We start from the raw sequence: 20,237 nt of genomic DNA on the forward strand, positions 1-20,237 counted from the left end.
TCGAAATAGCCAAAAACAAAAAAAGGGCATAAATGCAAATAATCGGAAACCACTCAGCCAGCTACCATAAACTCACTTATACCGAATGCCTGACCGACCGGCAAAACATAAAGAGTTAGTATCGTCTAGTCAGTGTCGGGGTATAGATAGTTCGGTTCGGTTGAGTTAACCAACCACTTAAAATAATTTCCAACTTTTAAGGTATTATTTTTCAGAATTTACATATTGTGTGTGTGTTTTGGTTTTGTTTTTAAATTCAGATAAGTGTAAATAATAATAATAAATAAATAAAAAACTTGTTTTGAATTGATAACAAGTGATGGTGCTAGAAGTGCCAGATATCTTCTAATACTAAAGTGCCTGATAAAAAAATTTATCAATACAAAAAAGTGAAATGAAAAAATAAAATTGCGAAAAATAAATTGAGACCATAATGGAAGGGAATGTGCGAAGGAATGGATATTCGGTGAGAGAAATAATGTATCTTCTCGGCCTATATCTGTTGTTGTTATTGTGGTGAAGTTTGATATGTGACATTTGTCAAATTAAAGGGTCATACGCACTTTGGAGTGATGGGAAAATAACCGAAATTTTGTATGGTTTTCTAGCAGATTTTTAAAGAATATTTTTTGAGCCTCCATCCGAATGAATTTTTCTTTAACAAAACTTCGAACTTTGGCAATTTAATCCCCTAATTTGTTTTTTTTTTTCTTTCAGAACCCTAAATCTTGAAATTCACTTTTGAATATGTCCGCAACAACTGGTGGCTATGTTGTCTATGATTGTGACATTGGCAATGATGATGCCTGGGGCCTCTTGATGCTGATCAAGGGTGAACGACTATTTCACAAGCTCTCCCTAACCGGACAACAATTTGAGGGGATATCCAGTCGACGTCCGTATAAAATATTGGGTATTACTTGTGTCCAAGGCAATACCACTGTGGATAATTGTGCCAAAAATGCCCTGAGGGTACTCGAAAGTGTTGATCGGTTGGATGTGAGGAAACATTTTGAAACAACAATTTAATACAGAAAATTAATGAATGAAAATCTCCCCCTCCAGATTCCCGTGTACAAAGGCTGTACAAATCCCATATTACCACGCACATGGACACGAGAACGTCTCTTTCATGGTCAGGATGGTTTTGGTGATATACCCGATTTGCCCGAAGTCACGAATGCCAAGGCCCAGAAGGAGCATGCCGTCAATATGATGTATTCGTTTGTGTGTCAGGTGAGAGGGGAAATGTGGGGATTTTCTTTTTCTAAATTAGAAAATAATTGAATTTCGTTTCCAGCATCCCAAAATGGTCGACTTCCTGCTGGTGGGACCTCTCACCAATTTCGCCATGTGCATTAATATGTATGGTTCGGATTTTTTGGATAAAGTTGGAAATATTTGGATAATGGGTGGCAATTATAGGGGTAAGTTTTGGTATTTGAAAAAACACATAAAACCAGTAAGGAAAGTAGTAAAGTCGGAGTGGGTCGACTATATGATGTATATGGTGGAGCTATATCTAAATCTGGACCGATTTTCCCGAAACTTACCACACATTATTCACAGACTCAATTCAGTACGCTATGCCAAATTTCGTGCAAATCGAAGGATATAAAGGGACTTTGGTGCACAATTTACATAAAATCGAACGAAAATATATATGGGAGCTATATCGAAATCTGAACCGATTTTCCCGAAACTTACCATACATCATTCTAGACTCAATTCAGTACGCTATGTCAATTGTCGTGGAAATCAAATGATATATAGGGACTTAGGTGCACAATTTACGTAAAATCGGACGAAAATATATATGGGAGCTATATCAAAATCTGAACCGATTTTCCCGAAACTCACCACTAATCATTCTGGACTTAATTCAGTTTGCTTTGCCAAATTTCGTGTAAATCGAAGGATATATAGAGACTTTGGTGCAATATTTACCTAAAATCGGACGAAACTATATATGGGAGCTATATATAAATCAGAACCGATTTTCCCGAAACTTATCACACATTATTCACATACTCAATTCAGTACGCTATGCCAAATTTCGTGCAAATCGAAGGATATAAAGGGACTTTGGTGCACAATTTACATAAAATCGAACGAAAATATATATGGGAGCTATATCGAAATCTGAACCGATTTTCCCGAAACTTACCACACATCATTTTAGACTTAATTCAGTACATTATGCAAAATTTCGTGCAAATCAAAAGATATATAGGTACTTTGGTGCACAATTTACCTAAAATCGGACGAAAATATATATGGGAGCTATATCTAAATCTGGACCGATTTTCTCGAAACTTACCACACATCATTCTAGACCTAAATCATTAGGCTGTGCCAAATTTCGTGCAAATCGAAGGACATAAAGGGATTTTGGTGCACAATTTACCTAAAATCGGACGAAAGTATGTATGGCAGCTATATCTAAATCTGAACCGATTTTCACGAAACTTAACACACATCACTCTAGACTTAATTCAGTACTTTATGCAAAATTTCGTGCAAATCGAAGGATATATAGGGACTTTGGTGCACAATTTACCTAAAATCGGACGAAAATATATATGGGAGCTATATCCAAATCTGAACCGATTTTTCCGAAACTTAACACACATCACTCTAGACTTTATTCAGTTCGCTATGTGAAATTTCGTGCAAATCGAAAGATATATAGGCACATTGGTGCACCATTTACCTTAAATCGGACGAAAATATATATTGGAGCTATATCTAAATCGGAACCGATTTTTTCCAATTTCAATAGAGTTCGTCCTTGGACCAAATAAATGAGCTGTGCCAAATTTCATCCAATTCTAATAAAAAATGCGACCTGTACCTTGTTTAATTTAACAAGGACAGACGGACGGGTGGACGGACAGACATGCATAAATCGACTTAAAAAGTGATTCTATGTATATTCTCAAAAGGAACCATGTGTCTATCTCGTTTCCTTTTGCCTGTTGCAAACATATGCACAAAGACATAATATCCTGTACCACAGTGGGGTGAAGGGTATACAAATCCACGCTTGTCATAAGTCCTTGAAAATAGATTTTTAAAAAATCCACTCCTGCCTTAAGTCCTTAAAAAATATATATTTTTTTAAATCTACGCCTGTCTTGCTTCTTGATTTCAGGCAAAGGCAACATCACAAAAAGTGCGGAATTCAATTTTATGATGGACCCCGAAGCTGCCCACATAGTTTTGGAGTCGGTAGATAAACCGATATCTCTACTGCCATGGGAAACCTGTATTGATGGTGATATGAATTTGGAAATGGTAACTAAATATATATCCTTTAAAATTTTAAAATATTAATTATTTCCATCCCCCTTCCCCGCAGGACTGGCGCCTAAACATCCTTGGTAAAGTCGATTCCAAAGCCATACGCCTCATGAACGCCGTCGAAGAGGCAATTTTAGTTTCCAAAGGTTTCGTTCGTTGGATTGTCTGCGATGCAGTGTTAGTGGCCGCCTACTGCTTCCCTCAGCTGGCAATAACACGTAGCCGCCTCTATCATGCTACAGTGGAGCTGAATGGCACCCATACTCGTGGTCAAATGGTACTCGATCATTTGAGACGTAATAAGGAGAATACTTGTGTCATCTTGGAAATTCACAAGCAACATTATAAGGATATTATTTCATGGGCCGGTGGCCTTTATACTGATAATGAAATTATTGAGGTTATGAAGGTGTGAGCAACCCGGAGAGAGGCTACTTAATATATTGTAAGGCAATATAATTATAAAATAAAAATATCAAAATGCATTTTTTTATAAAAAATCTGAAATTTTTGTTTAAAAAATCATCTGTATAAAACGCATGGTCTCTTTTTTTTTTGTTCCCTTCAAAAGTATTCCTTCGATGAATCAACTCTTTTTACATTCCAGTGTATCCAAACCACTGTTTTTCTTGGCTACATTCGGTTATCCACAGTTAAAGTATCTGCAACATTAAATCAATACATACATGTAACTGCAACATATATCCGCATGGACATGTTGCTAGAGAAAGTTTCTGTATACCAAATAGTATCTACGAGATACTCATTCAACCCTAACAGATATAAACCGTAGATACATTGTGTCATATGCATATTTATACCCTTCACCACACTGTGGTACAGGGTATTATGTCTTTGTGCATATGTTTGTAACAGGCAAAAATAATCGAGATAGACCCATGGTTCCTTTTGAGAATATGCATAGAATCACTTTCTGAATCGATTGATGCATGTCCGTCCGTCCGTCTGTCCATGTTAAATTGTAAACAAAGTACAGGTCGCATTTATGATCCGATTTGGATGAAATTTGGCACAGCTCATTTGTTTGGCCCAAGGACGAACCCTATTGAAATTGGGAAAAATCGGTTCAGATTTAGATATAGCTCCCATATATATTTTTGCCCGATTTACGGACTTTAGACCCTGAAAATCTTTCGATTTGCACGAAATTTGGCATAGCGTACTGAATTGAACCACGAAAGATGTGTGCCAAGTTTCGTGAAAATCGGTTCAGATTTATATATAGCTCCCATATATAGTTTCTCCCGATTTACGGACTTTAGACCCTGAAAATCTTTCGATTTGCACGAAATTTGGCATAGCGTACTGAATTGAGCCACGAAAGATGTGTGCCAAGTTTCGTGAAAATCGGTTCAGATTTAGATATAGCTCCCATATATAGTTTCGGCCGATTTTTGGTAAATGGCGTACCAAAGTCCCTATATATCTTTCGATTTGCGCGAAATTTGGCATAGCTCACTGAATTAAGTCTAGAATGATGTGTGCAAAGTTTCGTGAAAATCGGTTCAGATTTAGATATAGCTCCCGTATATAACTTCCTCCGATTTAAGGTAAATGGTGTACCAAAGTCCTTATATATCTTTCGATTTGCATGAAATTTGGCATAACGTACTGAATTGAGGCTAGAATGATGTCTGCCCAGTTTCGAGAAAATCGGCCCAGATTCAGATATAGTTTCGTCCGATTTCATGTAAATGGTGCACCAAAGTCCCTATATATCCTTCGATATATTTGGATAGAGCTTCCATATATATTTTCGCCCGATTTTAAGTAAATTGGACATCTCTTCATGCTAGTCAGGTTGACATCAAATTTTGCACAACGTACAAAATTGAGCATAGAATTACGTAGTTGCGTTTTCTAGAAGTACAGACATAGCCCAACAGATAACCTATTTATATTTGATTGAAGTCGATTTATATAACTTATGGATATATAGGTAAATTCACATTTAGATAAATATCACATATTTTATTTCATCCAATTTCATGTTAATAGTCCTGTTTAATATATCCATAGTGGTGAAGGGTATCATATAGTCGGCCCCGTCCGACTTTACTACTTTCCTTACTGGTTTTCAGATACAAATGTTTAGATTGAAAATGTTATTGTTGTTGTTACAGCAACAGAATATATGTAGTTTGTTATTCATCGACTGGTTCTGCTTCCTCTAAATCCAAATTCAAGAAAGTTGCAACTTGAATGGGTTGCGTCCAAAGCGAATCCGGCGATATATGAGTCGGCTTAGCTGGGCAGTTGAAAAGGTGCAACGTGCCGTCAATTCTTGCCCAATATGAATTGAGGCGGTTGACCATCCTGATCTTATTTGAGCTAAGACCACTCGTTTTTGCCTTGGCAGCTGGTTCTCCTCTGCTGCGATGGATGGGGTGGTCTCCAATTATGGTATTTACGCGATGTTGCTGTACTGCCTGAGCGTCCGTGTGAATACCATTCAGAACTGCTTGATAGGCTTCTTGATCTAGGGGTTCACGCTCTAGAGCATGAAGATATGTCTTGGCGTGCCTGGGTGAGTCCTCCACATAAGACTATGGCAGGGATATTCCCGACGATAGCACCCAAGCAAGTACTGCATCGATAACATACAATTGTGACGATGGTCCACAGAAGTCATGAGGAGACACCCTGTTGCAGTTATCAGGGCTGTGTTCTGGGAGGTCTGCATATTCTTCCACTGCGAATCACTAACATTCGCGAGCCACACTGGCGTCGCATAGCTTAACACTGGCCGGCCTATTGCTTTATAAGAGGTCAACAAGCTTTCTTTGTCAACAATCTTTGTTTCTTTGTACTGAGGATCTTGTTCCTACTTCTCAGCTTATCTCATAAAGCAGTGGCTTGCGCAGACGACTTGAAAAAGGCTGTCGAACGTTACTCCCAGTATTTTGGGGTAGTTGGTGCTCAGTGGGAGCATTATTTCAGCCGTCCATGTGGTGAAGAGTGTGGCTGTTGATTTGGTGGCGGATATTTTCATATTCCTCAGATGGAAGAAATTTACAAGATCGGCTATGTAGACGTTTAGCCTCCCACATATATCATCAATAATGGGACCCGACGCCATGATCGTACAATCATCCGCATACATTACGAGCTCTATGCCGTCCGGTGGTTGTGGAATATCAGAAAGGTAGAGGTTGACCAGTTCCGGGGATATCACCCCTCCCTCGGGGAACTTCCTGTTTCACTCTAGGGGGTTTAGACTTCCTGTTTCTGAATTCCACATACGACTGGCGTCCACACATATAGTTGATTATCCAACGTTTCAAACACGGTAGGAGATTTGTCCTCTCTACATCTTAGAACAGCTTGGCTTGATTGACGGTATTGAAGGTCTTCGATAGGTCAAGTGTCACCATAACTGTTCGGTTGCACGGCCTGTTCTGGTTGAGTCCTCTGCTAATATGTGTGGAAATGGCTGTGCATCATACGGAATCCATGTTGGTGTTGGGCAACTAGAAAACTGCTTCTCAACGATGGGAGGAGTGAAATCGACCTGTACGATTCACCCCTGCTGGCATCCTTGACAGTCTTCAGTAGGGGTACCACCCTGCCTATTTTCCAGGCCTCAGGAACTATGTGGGTGGTTAACAAGTTGAGGGCTGATGTTAAGTACTCACCTCCGGGTTCATCCAGCTTCATAAGCATTACCATAGATATTCCGTACGGGCTCAACGTTTTGGATGACTTAGCGTTATTGATGACATCTGCAACGTCCTCCTTCGTAAATTGTGGCAGTTCCTCCTCAGCTCGGAGTGCTCTTATGCGACGTTACACACTCCTTTTCGCCCTGTCACTCTCGGTGTGCTCAAAATATTTTTTAAAAAATCCACGCCTGTTCCCTTTGGTCAAAATATTTTTTAAAAAATCCACGCCTGTTCCCTTTGGTCAAAATATTTTTTAAAAAATCCACGCCTGTTCCCTTTGGTCAAAATATTTTTTAAAAAATCCACGCCTGTTCCCTTTGGTCTTTGGTCAAAATATTCTTTAAAAAATTCCACGCCTGTTCCCTTTGGTCTTTGGTCAAAATATTCTTTAAAAAAATCCATGCCTGTTCCCTTTGGTCTTTGGTCAAAATATTCTTTAAAAAATCCACGCCTGCTTCTTGTGGTCCTTGGGTGAAAATATTCTTTAAAAAATCCACGCCTGTTCCCTTTGGTCTTTGGTCAAAATATTATTTAAAAAATTCCACACCTGTTCCGTTTGGTCTTTGGTCAAAATATTCTTTAAAAAATCCACGCCTGCTTCTTGTGGTCCTTGGGTGAAAATATTCTTTAAAAAATCCACGCCTGCTTCTTGTGGTCCTTGGGTGAAAATATTCTTTAAAAAATCCACGCCTGCTTCTTGTGGTCCTTGGGTGAAAATAGTCTTTAAAAATCCCCGCCTGCTTCTTGTGGTCTATGGGTGAAAATATTCTTTAAAAATCCCCACCTGCTTCTTGTGGTCTATGGGTGAAAATATTCTTTAAAAAATCCACGCCTGCTTCTTGGGGTCCTTGGGTGAAAATAGTCTTTAAAAATCCCCGCCTGCTTCTTGTGGTCTATGGGTGAAAATATTCGTTAAAAAATCAAGTTCCTGTGGTCCTTGGGTGAAAATATTCTTTAAAAAATCCACGTGGTCAAAATATTCAAATTTAAAATTAATCAATTAATTAATTGAAACAGTGAAACAATTACTTTTATCATTGGTTGTAATTTCCATATTTTTGTTTATTTCATTTTAAGGTTATGGTTTTTTATTAATGCATTTGTTTAAAAACATTGTTTATTTTTTTAATTGTTATTAAATAATACATATATATTTGGCACAACATTTGCTCGATCTTTTAACAAAAAGAACGAATATATATTTTTTTGTAAATGAAAAAAAAAAACATTTGTTTTGTTTTCAACTGAATAAATTAAAAAAATAGTTAACAATAATAATAAATAAATAAATTTATTTTACAAAAGTAATTTCAAACTAATAGAAAATAAACTAAACATTTCGATAGGTCTCTTACAAAAAAACACGAGGAAATATTTTTATAAACCTCGTTTTGAAAATTCTTCGTTGTCAAGATGACCCATTTCCATGTTTCAAAGAAAAAAAGTTATCACCCGCTTTTGTAAACTGAAGTACATTGTGATTGCTATTACATTACAGTTATGTAAGTATGTGTGTGTGAAGGTTTTGAAATCGTTTCATATGATTTAAGCGTAATTACTAAGATTCAGGTGGAGAGACAATTGAGAGTTATGAAAATAACTGAGATTTTTCGAATCATTCTAAACCATTATTAATTTTTTTTTTTTGAATTCCCATTCCTCTCCATTCTCGCCACCCGAACTCCACTACAATAACTCTATAAATTATCGCATTTTTTGTTAACAATAAATATTTAAATTTCATTTTATATTTTTTACTTTTCCTCCTCCTTTATGTCTCCGCTTTACCATAAGCACCCACCGGTGGCCTATACATCACCGGCAGACTCAACACTTGCGGTAAATTGAATGCATATTTACGCTTATCAATACTCTTGAAAACATTATCCATGCGACAGCCCTCGCTGCGCATTGTATTCAAAATTTGTGGTACATTTTTGGCTGGCAATTGGAATTCCTGCACAAGGACACGACACTGTTCCAGTGTTACAGCCATTCCAGTTCTATCTTTGGCACTTTTACATGAGGTAAATCGTAAGCCGGACATCAGCCGACATGCATCCTCAACTAAATGTAAAATTTTCACATTTTTCGATACGTTCGCCTTCAGTTGATCCTCGAGGAAATTTAAGAGGTTCGCCAATATTTGCGGGGCTGGCATATGCGGTTCATGCTTGCTGGGAGTTTCCGGTATGGCCAATGGTAATTTACGAAAACGGGTATAATATTGTTTCAGCCGTACATAATTATCCCAATTGGAACGATGTTGTTCTCGGGTACGATTCATAGCTTCAGCCAGGGTGGCTTTTTCATTGATACCGATATTAAAGAATACCGGGGTTACTTTGAAATTTACCGTCTGTTTGGTGGGCAACAGGGCGTAGACATGTTCGGGGACGGGTAGGTAGACGGTAAGGGATTGTCGTGAACCCGTTATGCGAGGTGTGGGTGTTGATTGGGTATCATTACTGGAAAAAATACAAAAAGAGAAACGGAAAAGTCGTTGAAAAAATATTCTTAAAAAAATTCACTGGTTTCAATAACTCCATGCCTTTAAATAATCCCCAAAAAAATCTTTAAAAAATCCACGACTTTAAATAATCCCTCAAAAAAATCTTTAAAAAATCCACGCCTTTAAATAATCCCTCTTGTGGTCTTGGGTCTTTGAAAAAATATTCTTAAAAAAATCCACGCCTCTTGTGGTATTTGGTCTTTGAAAAAATATTCTTTAAAAAATCCAAGCCTCTTGTGGTCTTTGGTCTTTGAAAAAAAATATTTTTAAAAAATCCACGCCCTAGATGGTCTTTGAAAAAATATTCTTAAAAAAAAATCCACGCCTCTTGTGGTCTTTGAAAAAATATTCTTAAAAAAAAAAATCACGCCTCTTGTGGTCTTTGAAAAAATATTCTTAAAAAAATCCACGCCTCTTGTGGTCTTTGAAAAAATATTCTTTAAAAAATTCACGCCTCTTGTGGTCTTTGGTCTTTGAAAAAATATTCTTAAAAAAATCCACGCCTCTTGTGGTCTTTGGTCTTTGAAAAAATATTATTTAAAAAATCCACACCTCTTGTAGACCCCGGTCCTTGGGTGAAAATATTCTTTAAAAAATCCACGCCTGCCTCTTGTGGTCCTTGGGTGTTGGGTTGGGTTTAAAAAAAAATCCACGCCTCTTGTGGTCTTTGGTCTTTGAAAAAATATTCTTAAAAAAAATCCACGCTTCTTGTGGTCTTTGGTCTTTGAAAAAAAATATTCTTAAAAAAATCCACGCCTCTTGTGGTCTTTGAAAAAATATTCTTAAAAAAAATCCACGCCTCTTGTGGTCTTTGAAAATATTATTTAAACTATTTTTTTCTAACATACCTTCCACTCGAGCACCGCACCAATTCAAAATCGACACCCAATAGATCTTCAATGGCAATACACATATCACCCCACATATCTATTTCACTGCCATGCAACGAAAGTAGACCCTCAAAGTATGCCAGGGGACCTAAATCACATAGGATGCGTATGAAATTATCGGTAATTTCATTACCCCATAATTTGGCCATCAGAGCAGTGATCAATGCCGTCAACGATTGTGAAAAGCAGACATCCCGACGATACATTGTCTCCAAATTTATACTAATCCTTTGCATATCCTGTTGTAAACGTTGTACGGAATGCATGAGCCGTGCCGTTTTTAATAGGCCATCCATAGCATGACGTAGCTTGCGCATTGACGGCCGCAATTCGGAAGCCCAATCGGTGGTCAACGATAAATCGAGACCTGTAAGGAAAATTGATAAAATTAATTTATTGGAAAGGAATTGAAGTTTGAGTCGCATACCATCGGTAAATTTATTTCCCTTCTTAATGGGTTGGGTCGAATCCATGGCCCCTTGTGTTAAATCCAAATTCAAACCATTGCTATTACCATTGGGTGATGAACCCTCTAGGTTCGTTTCTTGTGGTGTCTCATCTTGTCTAGCTAATTCCATTGCCGGGGAATTACCATTATCCAAGACATCGGGTACTGGATTATTATTGAAACCCGAACGCTTCATGGCTCCCTTGGGATGCCTTAAACGTATGGCTGGTGAACCACATCGACCACACAGAAATTTTATTTTACTAACCAAACACATAACACTGGCCTCTATATTCAATTGTGTCAAATCCAAAGGTTCCGGTTCCTCGGTGGGCCTATAATAATTGGCCGATGGTGAGGTACTCATCATTTTGGTATCTAAAAATCTGGCATTGTGCGTTGCTAATATGGAACAATGATGAGATGTGATTTCATAATCATGATTGAAATTTGGCGGCATGGAAATGCGATTGGAGGAAGTCCTTATGGGTCTTGAAGATGTCGATGTTTTTTGCGGTATTTTTTGGTCTTGACTAGTTGCATTATTTTCATCTAAATCTATTAATTTTATGGAAGTATTTATTTCATGTTCTGCATTATCATCATCACCATCAATTTCTTCTTCACGAAGTTCATTGAAATTCGGTTCAGTATATTTGGTATTGGAATTAATGTAAAGCGGTAGGGACTGATAGGTTGCCTCTCCATTATCAAATTCTTCCATGGTTTTGTGGGCATCTGGTATGCGATTGGTATACGATTCCTGTTTAGCCTTTCTCTGCAAATGTTCATTGTAAGCCCGAACTGTGTGCTGTAGATTGTGTATGGCATCGATATCCAGATTTAGCGATGGTGATGTCCTCAACTGGGTCAAACTATTGGAACGTATTAAGCGATTTCCACCATAATGGGCTGTAGGGGTTTTAGCTCTTGGCCATAGATCTGGTGGGGCTACTACTGGGGTAGAGAAATCTTCCAATTCGGGAGATTTCAATTCTAAGTCGTTCAGTTGTTGAGTTATTTTGCGGAATGGTGACATGGGCTGTAAAATATTGGGGGGAAATATTAAATCAAAAATTATTTATGAAAGTGATTTGGTCTTACCATTAACGTATTATCCGGCTCCTCAATAATCCTGTGTTGTTCTATAAATGAAAATGCCTCTTCCACCAGACTGGGTTCCCAAATATTAAGTAGGGTTTTTGTTTTGGTAACCATTTCATTACACAACGGCATCATTCCTTTGGGATTTTTCGACTTGGCCAAGGTCAAGAGTTGCGACATAATTTCCACAATTTCTTTGCGTAAGTGTTTAATGGCCTGAACCGCATCATTGGCAGCCAGAACTTTACAATTATTGCTGGCCTCAAATTTGGAAGGAGATTCTTTGGTATCTTGCAAAAGTCTGGAGGAGGGACAAATAAGGGGATTTGTTAAAAATATTTTTTAAGGGACTACCAACAAATTTCACTCCTTACTTTATTAAACCGCCAGTTCTCTTCTTTAGACCCGCATGCCGGGTAAATGCTCCCACAGTGACAATATCCAATACTGCCGAACGATTTAAGGAATCATTTTGGACCCACATACGCTGCAAATGTAAATTCACTGGTATAAATTCCAAAGATTCATCAGTTTTGTCTGAAGAGCGTTTGAAAAATGGACCTGCAAAGAGAAAAAAATAAAACATAGCCTCAAAAAATAATATTTTTAATAGCAATTCCTACCCTCATCCTTTGTTAATTGTTGTAAATTTTGTTTAGCCTGCGAATAGTCTTTCAGTAATTTCAAATGTTTATCCAGCAAATCCATTTGTCGGCGACGCCATTCGCCACCCAATTCTCCCATGCCGGATATTTCCTGCAGCAATTCTTTTTCGCGTAATATCCAAATGGATCTGAGGGAAATAGAGAAGAGAATAATTATTTTTGTTCTCAAAATATGCGGATTTTTTTTGGACTTACAATAATTGCTGTGGTATATTGAAACACAATTTCGACTCCAGCATTGTTTCATGGACGCTGATATCAGCTCCGAGACTAGAATTCAGGCGATACGTATGGATCTGAAAAATATAAGAGAAAAATATTGGATTTTTAAAGGAATATTTTTTGACGGGGCCTATTTAAGGCGTGGATTTTTAAAGAATATTTTTTGAGGGTCTAATAAAAGGCGTGAATTTTTTAAGGAATATTTTTCAGGGTCTAATAAAAGGCGTGAATTTTTTAAGGGTCTAATAAAAGACGTGGATTTTTTTAAAGAATAGTTTTTCAGGGTCTATTAAAGAGGCGTGGATTTTTTAAAAGAATTTTTTAAAAGAATATTTTTTCAGGGTCTATAAAAGAGGCGTGGATTTTTTAAAGAATATTTTTTCAAGGTCTATTAAAGAGGCGTGGATATTTTAAAAGAATATTTTTTCAGTGTCTATTAAAGAGGCGTGGATTTTTTAAAAGAATATTTTTTCAGGGTCTATTAAAGAGGCGTGGATTTTTTAAAAGAATATTTTTTCAGGGTCTATTAAAGAGGCGTGGATTTTTTAAAAGAATATTTTTTCAGGGTCTATTAAAGAGGCGTGGATTTTTAAAATAATATTTTTTCAGGGTCTATAAGAGGCGTGGATTTTTAAAATAATATTTTTTCAGGGTCTATAAGAGGCGTGGATTTTTAAAATAATATTTTTTCAGGGTCTATTAAAGAGGCGTGGATTTATTAAAGAATATTTTTCAAGGGCCAACTGAGGCGTGGATTTATTAAAGAGGCGTGGATTTATTAAAGAGGCGTGGATTTATTAAAGAATATTTTTCAAGGGCCAACTGAGGCGTGGATTTATTAAAGAGGCGTGGACACTTACCCTTGGATTTGCAAAGACCCTTTGTATGCTACCCTGAAATGGTACAAACAATTTGACACCCAATTTGGGTGGCAACGATTGTGTGCGCCGGTGACCTTTGCTCTGTTGCTCAAACACCTGTGTGGTTGAACGTGGTGGTGGCTGCAGCTGTTTATCGGTATCAGGGGCCCATGAAGCAATATTAATGAAACCACAGTCACCATGTATGGAACGTAAAGGCAATCGAAAACGTGTGGCATCCTATTACAACAAAAACGTAATTTTCAATAAGGGGGAAAATTCAAATAAAAGTCATGACATGTATACCTGAATTGCTCCCAAAACCACTTCCGCATAACCAATTGGCACTGCGGTCTGTGAAACCTTTTCACGTACATCGTAGACAGTAAATCTCAATGGGGTATCTGCCGTAAATCCATCACTTTGTCTAAAAACCACAGTGCATAGAAATTGTGGATTTGCTGTGTTTTCAATCATTTCTGTGCGTGCATAATCTTGCCAAATTATATCATCACCGGGTCGCAGTATGGAACATACCACCCGTGGACATGGTAGACGGCCATTATCGGCACTGGGTAAATTATCACAGGATATGGCTGATTCACACAATGGTATCTCGGAGAGATCTAGGAGACAGATACAGGGAATGAAAAGAAGAAGAAAGAAATAAGAAATTGTTTAATTAATATTATTTCAAATTTACCTTTGTTGTGGGGTTAATTAAAAAATCGTTAGGAATTTGTTTTTGTTAAATTATAAAAACATAATATTTTATTTTTAAATTCAGTTTTTTATGTTTACTTATAATAAGGAAATTATTATTATACAAAATTATATAAATACAAAATATACAAATTCTTGAGTTTGTATACAAGCTCTCTCTTTTTATCTAGAACCAATTAAATTAATACAACCAACTTATTTCCCTGTTTGAGTAAATATTACATTATTGAAAACAACATAAATTTAATTTGTACAAAGAAACTTAAGAAGTTTTTAATAGTTTAAATTCTGGTGGGAATTAAATTTACAATGTACCAGGACGGTAAGTTATGGTTTTGATGCAGAATTTTATAAATTTTTTAATTTATAATAAAAAACAGCACCACCCAGCACCACAGTACTCTGTGCAAAATTTTTACCTCAATCGGATACACATCTACAGTATGGTGCATCATTTACAAAAAATCGGAAGAAACGATACATGGGAGTCATATCTAAATCTGCACAGATTTCAACAAAACTTCGCATACATAAATTTGGACTTACTTCAGTACGCTGTGCAGAATTTCGTGCCAATCGGCCTAAATTTGACTTTTTGGTGCTCCATTTACATAAAATCGGATGAAACTATATATGGGAGCTATATCTAAATCTGAACCGATTTCAACAAAATTTGGCAATCTGGACCTAATTCAGTACTCTGTGCAAAATTTTGTCTCAATGGAAAAAATATTGGAAGTTTGGTGTACCATTTACATAAAATCGGACGAAACTATATATGGGAGCTATATCTAAATCTGAACCGATTTAAAAAAAACTTCGCATACATAAATTTCAACCTACTTCAGCACACTGAGCAAAATTTCGTGCCAATCGGCCTAAATTTGACTCTTTGGTGCTCCATTTACCTAAAATCGGTCGAAACTATATATCGGAGGTTTATCTAAAGCTGAAGCGATTCCAACAAAATTTGGCAATCTGGACCTAATTCAGTACTCTGTAAAATTTTGTCCCAATGGAAAAAATATTGGGAGTTTGGTGCACCATTTACCTAAAATTGGAGGAAACTATATATGGGAGCTATATCTAAATCTGAACCGATTATCTCGAAATTCAATAGGGTTCGTCCTTGGGCCGAATGAGTGATATATGCCAAATGTCATTCAAATCAGATCATAAATGCGACCTGTACTTTGTTCGCAAAAATACATGGACGGTCGGACGGACATGCGTAAATTGACTCAGAAAGTGATTCTATGTAAATTCTCAAAACGAACCATGGATCTATCTCGTTTCCTTTTGACTGTTACAAACATATGCACAAAGACATAATACCCTGTCACAGTGTGGTGAAGTGTATACAAATCTGTGCCTATTAGAAGTCCTTTAAAAATATTTTTAAAAAAATCCACGCCTATTGGAAATCCTTTAAAAATATGTTTAAAAAATCTACGCCTATTGTAAGATATTCCTCCAATATATTTTTTTAAACCGACGCTTCTTGGGAGTGCTTTAAAAATATGTTCAAATACCGCCTTCCTATTTTGCAAAAATAATACACCATTGTGGTTAACTAAATCCCAATAGAATTACAAAAATATTTTTCTAGAATGAAAATGATTAGCATTCGCTGAATACAAATACAATTTAAACACCAAAACCATTAACCTACCCCACCGTACACCAATAATATTTATAAATAAAAAAATAAAGATGGAATTAAAAAAAAAAACACAACACCAACTTAAAATTGTATAAGATCACCTTCTTCAACTTTGGTAACAGCTTTCGAATTCGATGCTGTATTTAAATCCAATAGACCAGCCATCAGTGTTGCATCACTGGCCGGCGTATATAAGGGTAAACCTTTTTCGATACGATTGCCCATGGCTAAGGCAACTTGTTCTTCCAGATATTGGATTTGACGATTTAAATAGGAATAGGAAGCTAGCTGTATGCTTTTCACCCACTCCAAACGTTCCTGGGCGGTGCGTGTTGAAATTCGTTGTGGTAAACTGCCTTCAAATTCTGGGAAACAAAGAAAACAAAATTAAATTTTAAAATCAAATAAAAAATAAATTAATTTAATGCATTTTAACTCACCTAATATAAAGACAAAACCATCAAATTCTCGGGCTTCATTGCGTATAAATGGTCGACAATTTTCCAATACCAAAACACCAGCCGGCTGGGAATTTGGATCGTGATCTTTTAAGTAGAACAAGAGATTGCCACGTAATTTACACCAACGGGGATAGTTGACTGTAAATAAAAGAAAAACAATTTGAATGATGATTACAGACAAAATATTAAAAATTCTATGAAAACCCACCATCAGCTTTACGAAAGAACCCCTCTTGACGTTCGGTTATAATCAATAATCCTTCTTTTTCAAATTTCGTTGTAGGATTTGAGGCCAATGTCGCTAATTCGGCCTTATTGAAACGCATATTTTTGTGCTAGTTTGGAAAATAATATTTTTGTTGCTGTTGTTGTCGTCGTCGCTGTTCTCGTTAGTGGTGTGGAATTTACGAGCCGAACAACCGCATATGGTGGAAACATGTAATCTCAATATAGCAACCAAACCACTGGTATCCAAATTGGAGATGGAAAAATTACACGCCACACACGTTGTTGTTGTTTTTTTTTTAATTTGAAGAACAACGCAACAGCTTGATCAGGTCTTTAATAGAGGGGTTGTTCTGAGTGTTCTACAATGAAGATCATGAGAAGCTGTGTCAGTTGTTGATAGTGTTGTTGCTGCTTTCAAAGTGTAATATAATTATCTGTAATAAAAGAAAACAACGAGATTACAAATAATGTAAAAAGGGAAATTTTGTCGAGGGTCAAGAAAACTTGACACAGGAAAGGATATAATAACTTCAGTACATTGTACAAAATTGTGTGCCGGTCGGCCAATCTTTGGGCCTTTAGTGCACAATTTAAATCAAATCGGTCGAAAATATATATTGGAGCTACATCTAAATCTGAACCGATTTTCACGAAAATTAGCACACATCATTCTGGACCTAATTCAGTACCCTATGCCAAATTTCGTGCAAATCGAAAGATATATAGGGACTTTGGAGCCCCATTTACCTTAGATCGGACGGAAATATATATGTGAGCTATATATAAATCTGACCCGATTTTCTTGAAACTTAACACACGACATGCTAGCCTCAATTCAGTACACTATGCAAAATTTCGTGCAAATCGAAAGATATATAGGGTCTTTGGTGCACCATTTACCTTAAATCGGGCGAAAATATATATGGGAGCTATATCTAAATCTGAACCGATTTTCACGAAACTTAGCACACATCATTCTAGGCTTACTTCAGTACGCTGTGCCAAATTTCGTGCAAATCAATAGGGTTCGTCCTTGCGCCAAATAAGTGGCTTGTGCCAAATTTCATCATAAATGCGACCTGTACTTTGTTTACAATTTAACATCTACAGACGGACATGCATAAATCGAATTAGAAAGTGATTCTATGCATATTCTCATAAGGAACCATGGGTCTATCTCTTTTCCTTTTGCCTGTTACAAACATATGCACAAAGACATAATTCCCTTGTACCACAGTGTGGTGAAGGGTATAAAAATTCACGCTGTTTTGATCGACGTCAAAAAAAAAAAATTTGTTTAATCCACACCTTTTGATAGACCCCTAAAAATATTTTTAAAAAATCCACGCCTTTGATAGACCTATATTCCCTATTTGAATGACCCCTTTTAAAAAAATTCAGGATCCTCTTTTTGTATATTTCTTAGAACCCATCTTGTATTATACTTAACGTACATACATATGCACACAAATTACACCTGAATATTACCCTACTTCCATTAGCAAAACAGCAACCCCAAATACACAACTTTGGACATTAAGTCAATTGTTTATGTTAAGATGACAGAGTCACAGAACGACAAGAAAGGTTGACTCTTCTTCTTCTGCTAATTCATGGTACACTCATGTCGTTCGACATACATAGATTTGTACTTCTAACTGGTATTACATTTCATCCTCCTCTGAGAATCTCGGGGGGTGCGGTCTGCTGCATAATGATGACTGAGAAAGTGTTTTGGATGGCATTCTGGCATCCAGCAGTCATCATCATAACACCAAGCAAATGCGTATTGGTGTTATGATGATAATGTTGTTGTTGTTCTTGTTTTCTTGCAAAAATAAAAAATCTTATAAATATTTATATTTTATAAAAACAAAAAGCAACACCAACAAATGTGACTGCAATTGTATTTTGTTTTTGGAATTTTAATGTTTATAATTGTGAGCGAAAGATAAAAGCGTGGGAAGTTCTTTCCAAGAGTAGTATAGTGTGGCATAGTGGCATATGAGTAGGATGGATTGTTGACAACAACATCAACAACAATTTGTGTGTAAATATGTTTGTATGTATGTTAAATATTTGCAAGTGTAATTTTGTATAATCTGTGCATAATTGTGGCTAAATAAAATGCTATAGTGCTAAATTATTCAATTGTACCAACATATACACAGCACACACACACCCACACCCTCTTGACATTGAAAACTCAATTACGAAATGATTTATATGATGACAATTAACAATGATGGAGGTCATGATTTGTTTTGTAAATTTTTTGGAATTGGTCTGGATTTTTTATACCCTACACAACTATGTTGTCAGGGTATTATAGCTTTGTGCAGCTCCAAGAGTTGGTAACGCCGCGAAATATTGGTCCTAGACCCACCTTTGAGTACACCGATCGTCATATCTCGACTAGCTGAGACATGTGTGTCCGTCCGTCTGTACGTCCGTCCATTATAATTTGTAAACACGACACGGGTCACAGTTATGGACCAATCTTCACGTAATTTTGCATGTAGGGTGGGTTCTGGCCAATGTTTTTTGAAAAGATCGGTTAATATTTAGAGCATGAAATGGACCAAAACCTGTATTTTTGTCGGTTTTTCTGGTCGCTCCAGAGGCCGCAATTATGGGCCAAACATCGCGAATTTTTACATGAACACGATACAGGCCACAGTTATGGACCAATCTTCACGAAATTGTGCATGTAGGGTGGGTTTTGGCCAATGAAGACCCCTATTGTTTTTGGAAAAGATCGGTTAATATTTAGAGCATGAAATGGACCAAAACTGTATTTTTGTCGGTTTTTCTGGTCGCTCCAGAGGCCGCAATTATGGTCCATACATCGCGAATTTTTGAAAAGATAAGGGTATCGGACTAAAGAATAACCATGCCAGTTTTACTAAAGAACGTTCAATATTTAGCGGGTCAGATGGACCCTGACTTTTGTGTGAAAAATGCCAAAATTTGTATACTATGACATACATATATGTTTACTCCTGAAGGACATAGCCCCGAGAAGTTGATAGTATATTCAAGAGGAGTGGTTGACCTTTAAATTAATACCTATTATATTGTCGTATGTACTCGTATGTGGGAGTTACACTTTAATATTTACAGGTGCATACGTACTCAGATATTATTAAGCAACCCATTGCCACACTAGAGGGTGGAAATATAGCGCTGATCGCTTTTAAAATTTTCATGAGGTTCCAGTTATGTACAAGGACAGGGCCTATAACTTTCGGTGATGATCAGATTATAATTATGGGATGAAGTGGACCGAATACTTAATTTTTTGTGTTTTTTTCGAGTCGATCTATAAGCCACAATTGAAAGCCGAACATCACAACACAACTCACGGTGAAGGGAATCTGGACCATTAATTAGAAGGACTGTACTGAACATGAATAGTAATATACGAAAAATATATCACCTCTAATCGGGCTAGAGGGAGCAAATATCACGAAAT

General features: G+C 36.8%; 2 protein-coding genes across 2 annotated transcripts; one reads left to right on the forward strand and one right to left on the reverse strand.

Moving 5' to 3' along the window:
- The first annotated feature begins 747 nt into the window (after positions 1-747).
- Positions 748-3,718, forward strand: LOC133336072 (pyrimidine-specific ribonucleoside hydrolase RihA-like). The gene is made up of 5 exons (XM_061544372.1): positions 748-999; positions 1,066-1,236; positions 1,301-1,427; positions 3,155-3,297; positions 3,362-3,718. The coding sequence occupies exons 1-5, from the start codon at positions 748-750 to the stop codon at positions 3,716-3,718; spliced, it is 1,050 nt and encodes a 349-aa protein (XP_061400356.1).
- Positions 3,719-8,750: 5,032 nt separating this feature from the next.
- On the reverse strand, positions 8,751-16,880 carry LOC133336032 (inositol polyphosphate-4-phosphatase type I A). The gene is made up of 12 exons (XM_061544331.1): positions 16,743-16,880; positions 16,514-16,672; positions 16,175-16,438; positions 13,994-14,313; positions 13,688-13,927; positions 12,801-12,901; positions 12,564-12,733; positions 12,315-12,501; positions 11,941-12,241; positions 10,816-11,878; positions 10,362-10,755; positions 8,751-9,454 (listed from the first exon to the last, which is right to left on the reverse strand). The coding sequence occupies exons 1-12, from the start codon at positions 16,858-16,860 to the stop codon at positions 8,758-8,760; spliced, it is 4,014 nt and encodes a 1,337-aa protein (XP_061400315.1). The 5' UTR covers positions 16,861-16,880; the 3' UTR covers positions 8,751-8,757.
- Positions 16,881-20,237: the final 3,357 nt, after the last annotated feature.

This window comes from Musca vetustissima, unplaced genomic scaffold (genome assembly GCF_032173495.1).
Source record: "Musca vetustissima isolate MV318-11 ecotype Yass unplaced genomic scaffold, APGP_CSIRO_Mvet_v1 utg10317, whole genome shotgun sequence".
NCBI classification, from domain to species: domain Eukaryota; kingdom Metazoa; phylum Arthropoda; class Insecta; order Diptera; family Muscidae; genus Musca; species Musca vetustissima.

What these genes read in the sequence shown, in the direction of transcription:
- LOC133336072 (XM_061544372.1), top strand. Translation starts at nt 748, where the DNA reads ATGTCCGCAACAACTGGTGGCTATGTTGTCTATGATTGTGACATTGGC. An exon ending in AATGGGTGGCAATTATAGGG is followed by an intron (nt 1,428 to 3,154) that starts GTAAGTTTTGGT and finishes TCTTGATTTCAG; the next exon opens with GCAAAGGCAACATCACAAAA. An exon ending in GTGATATGAATTTGGAAATG is followed by an intron (nt 3,298 to 3,361) that starts GTAACTAAATAT and finishes CCTTCCCCGCAG; the next exon opens with GACTGGCGCCTAAACATCCT.
- LOC133336032 (XM_061544331.1), bottom strand. Translation starts at nt 16,860, where the DNA reads ATGCGTTTCAATAAGGCCGAATTAGCGACATTGGCCTCAAATCCTACA. An exon ending in TGTTACCAAAGTTGAAGAAG is followed by an intron (nt 14,314 to 16,174) that starts GTGATCTTATAC and finishes TCTGTCTCCTAG; the next exon opens with ATCTCTCCGAGATACCATTG. An exon ending in AGAACTGGCGGTTTAATAAA is followed by an intron (nt 12,242 to 12,314) that starts GTAAGGAGTGAA and finishes TCCCTCCTCCAG; the next exon opens with ACTTTTGCAAGATACCAAAG.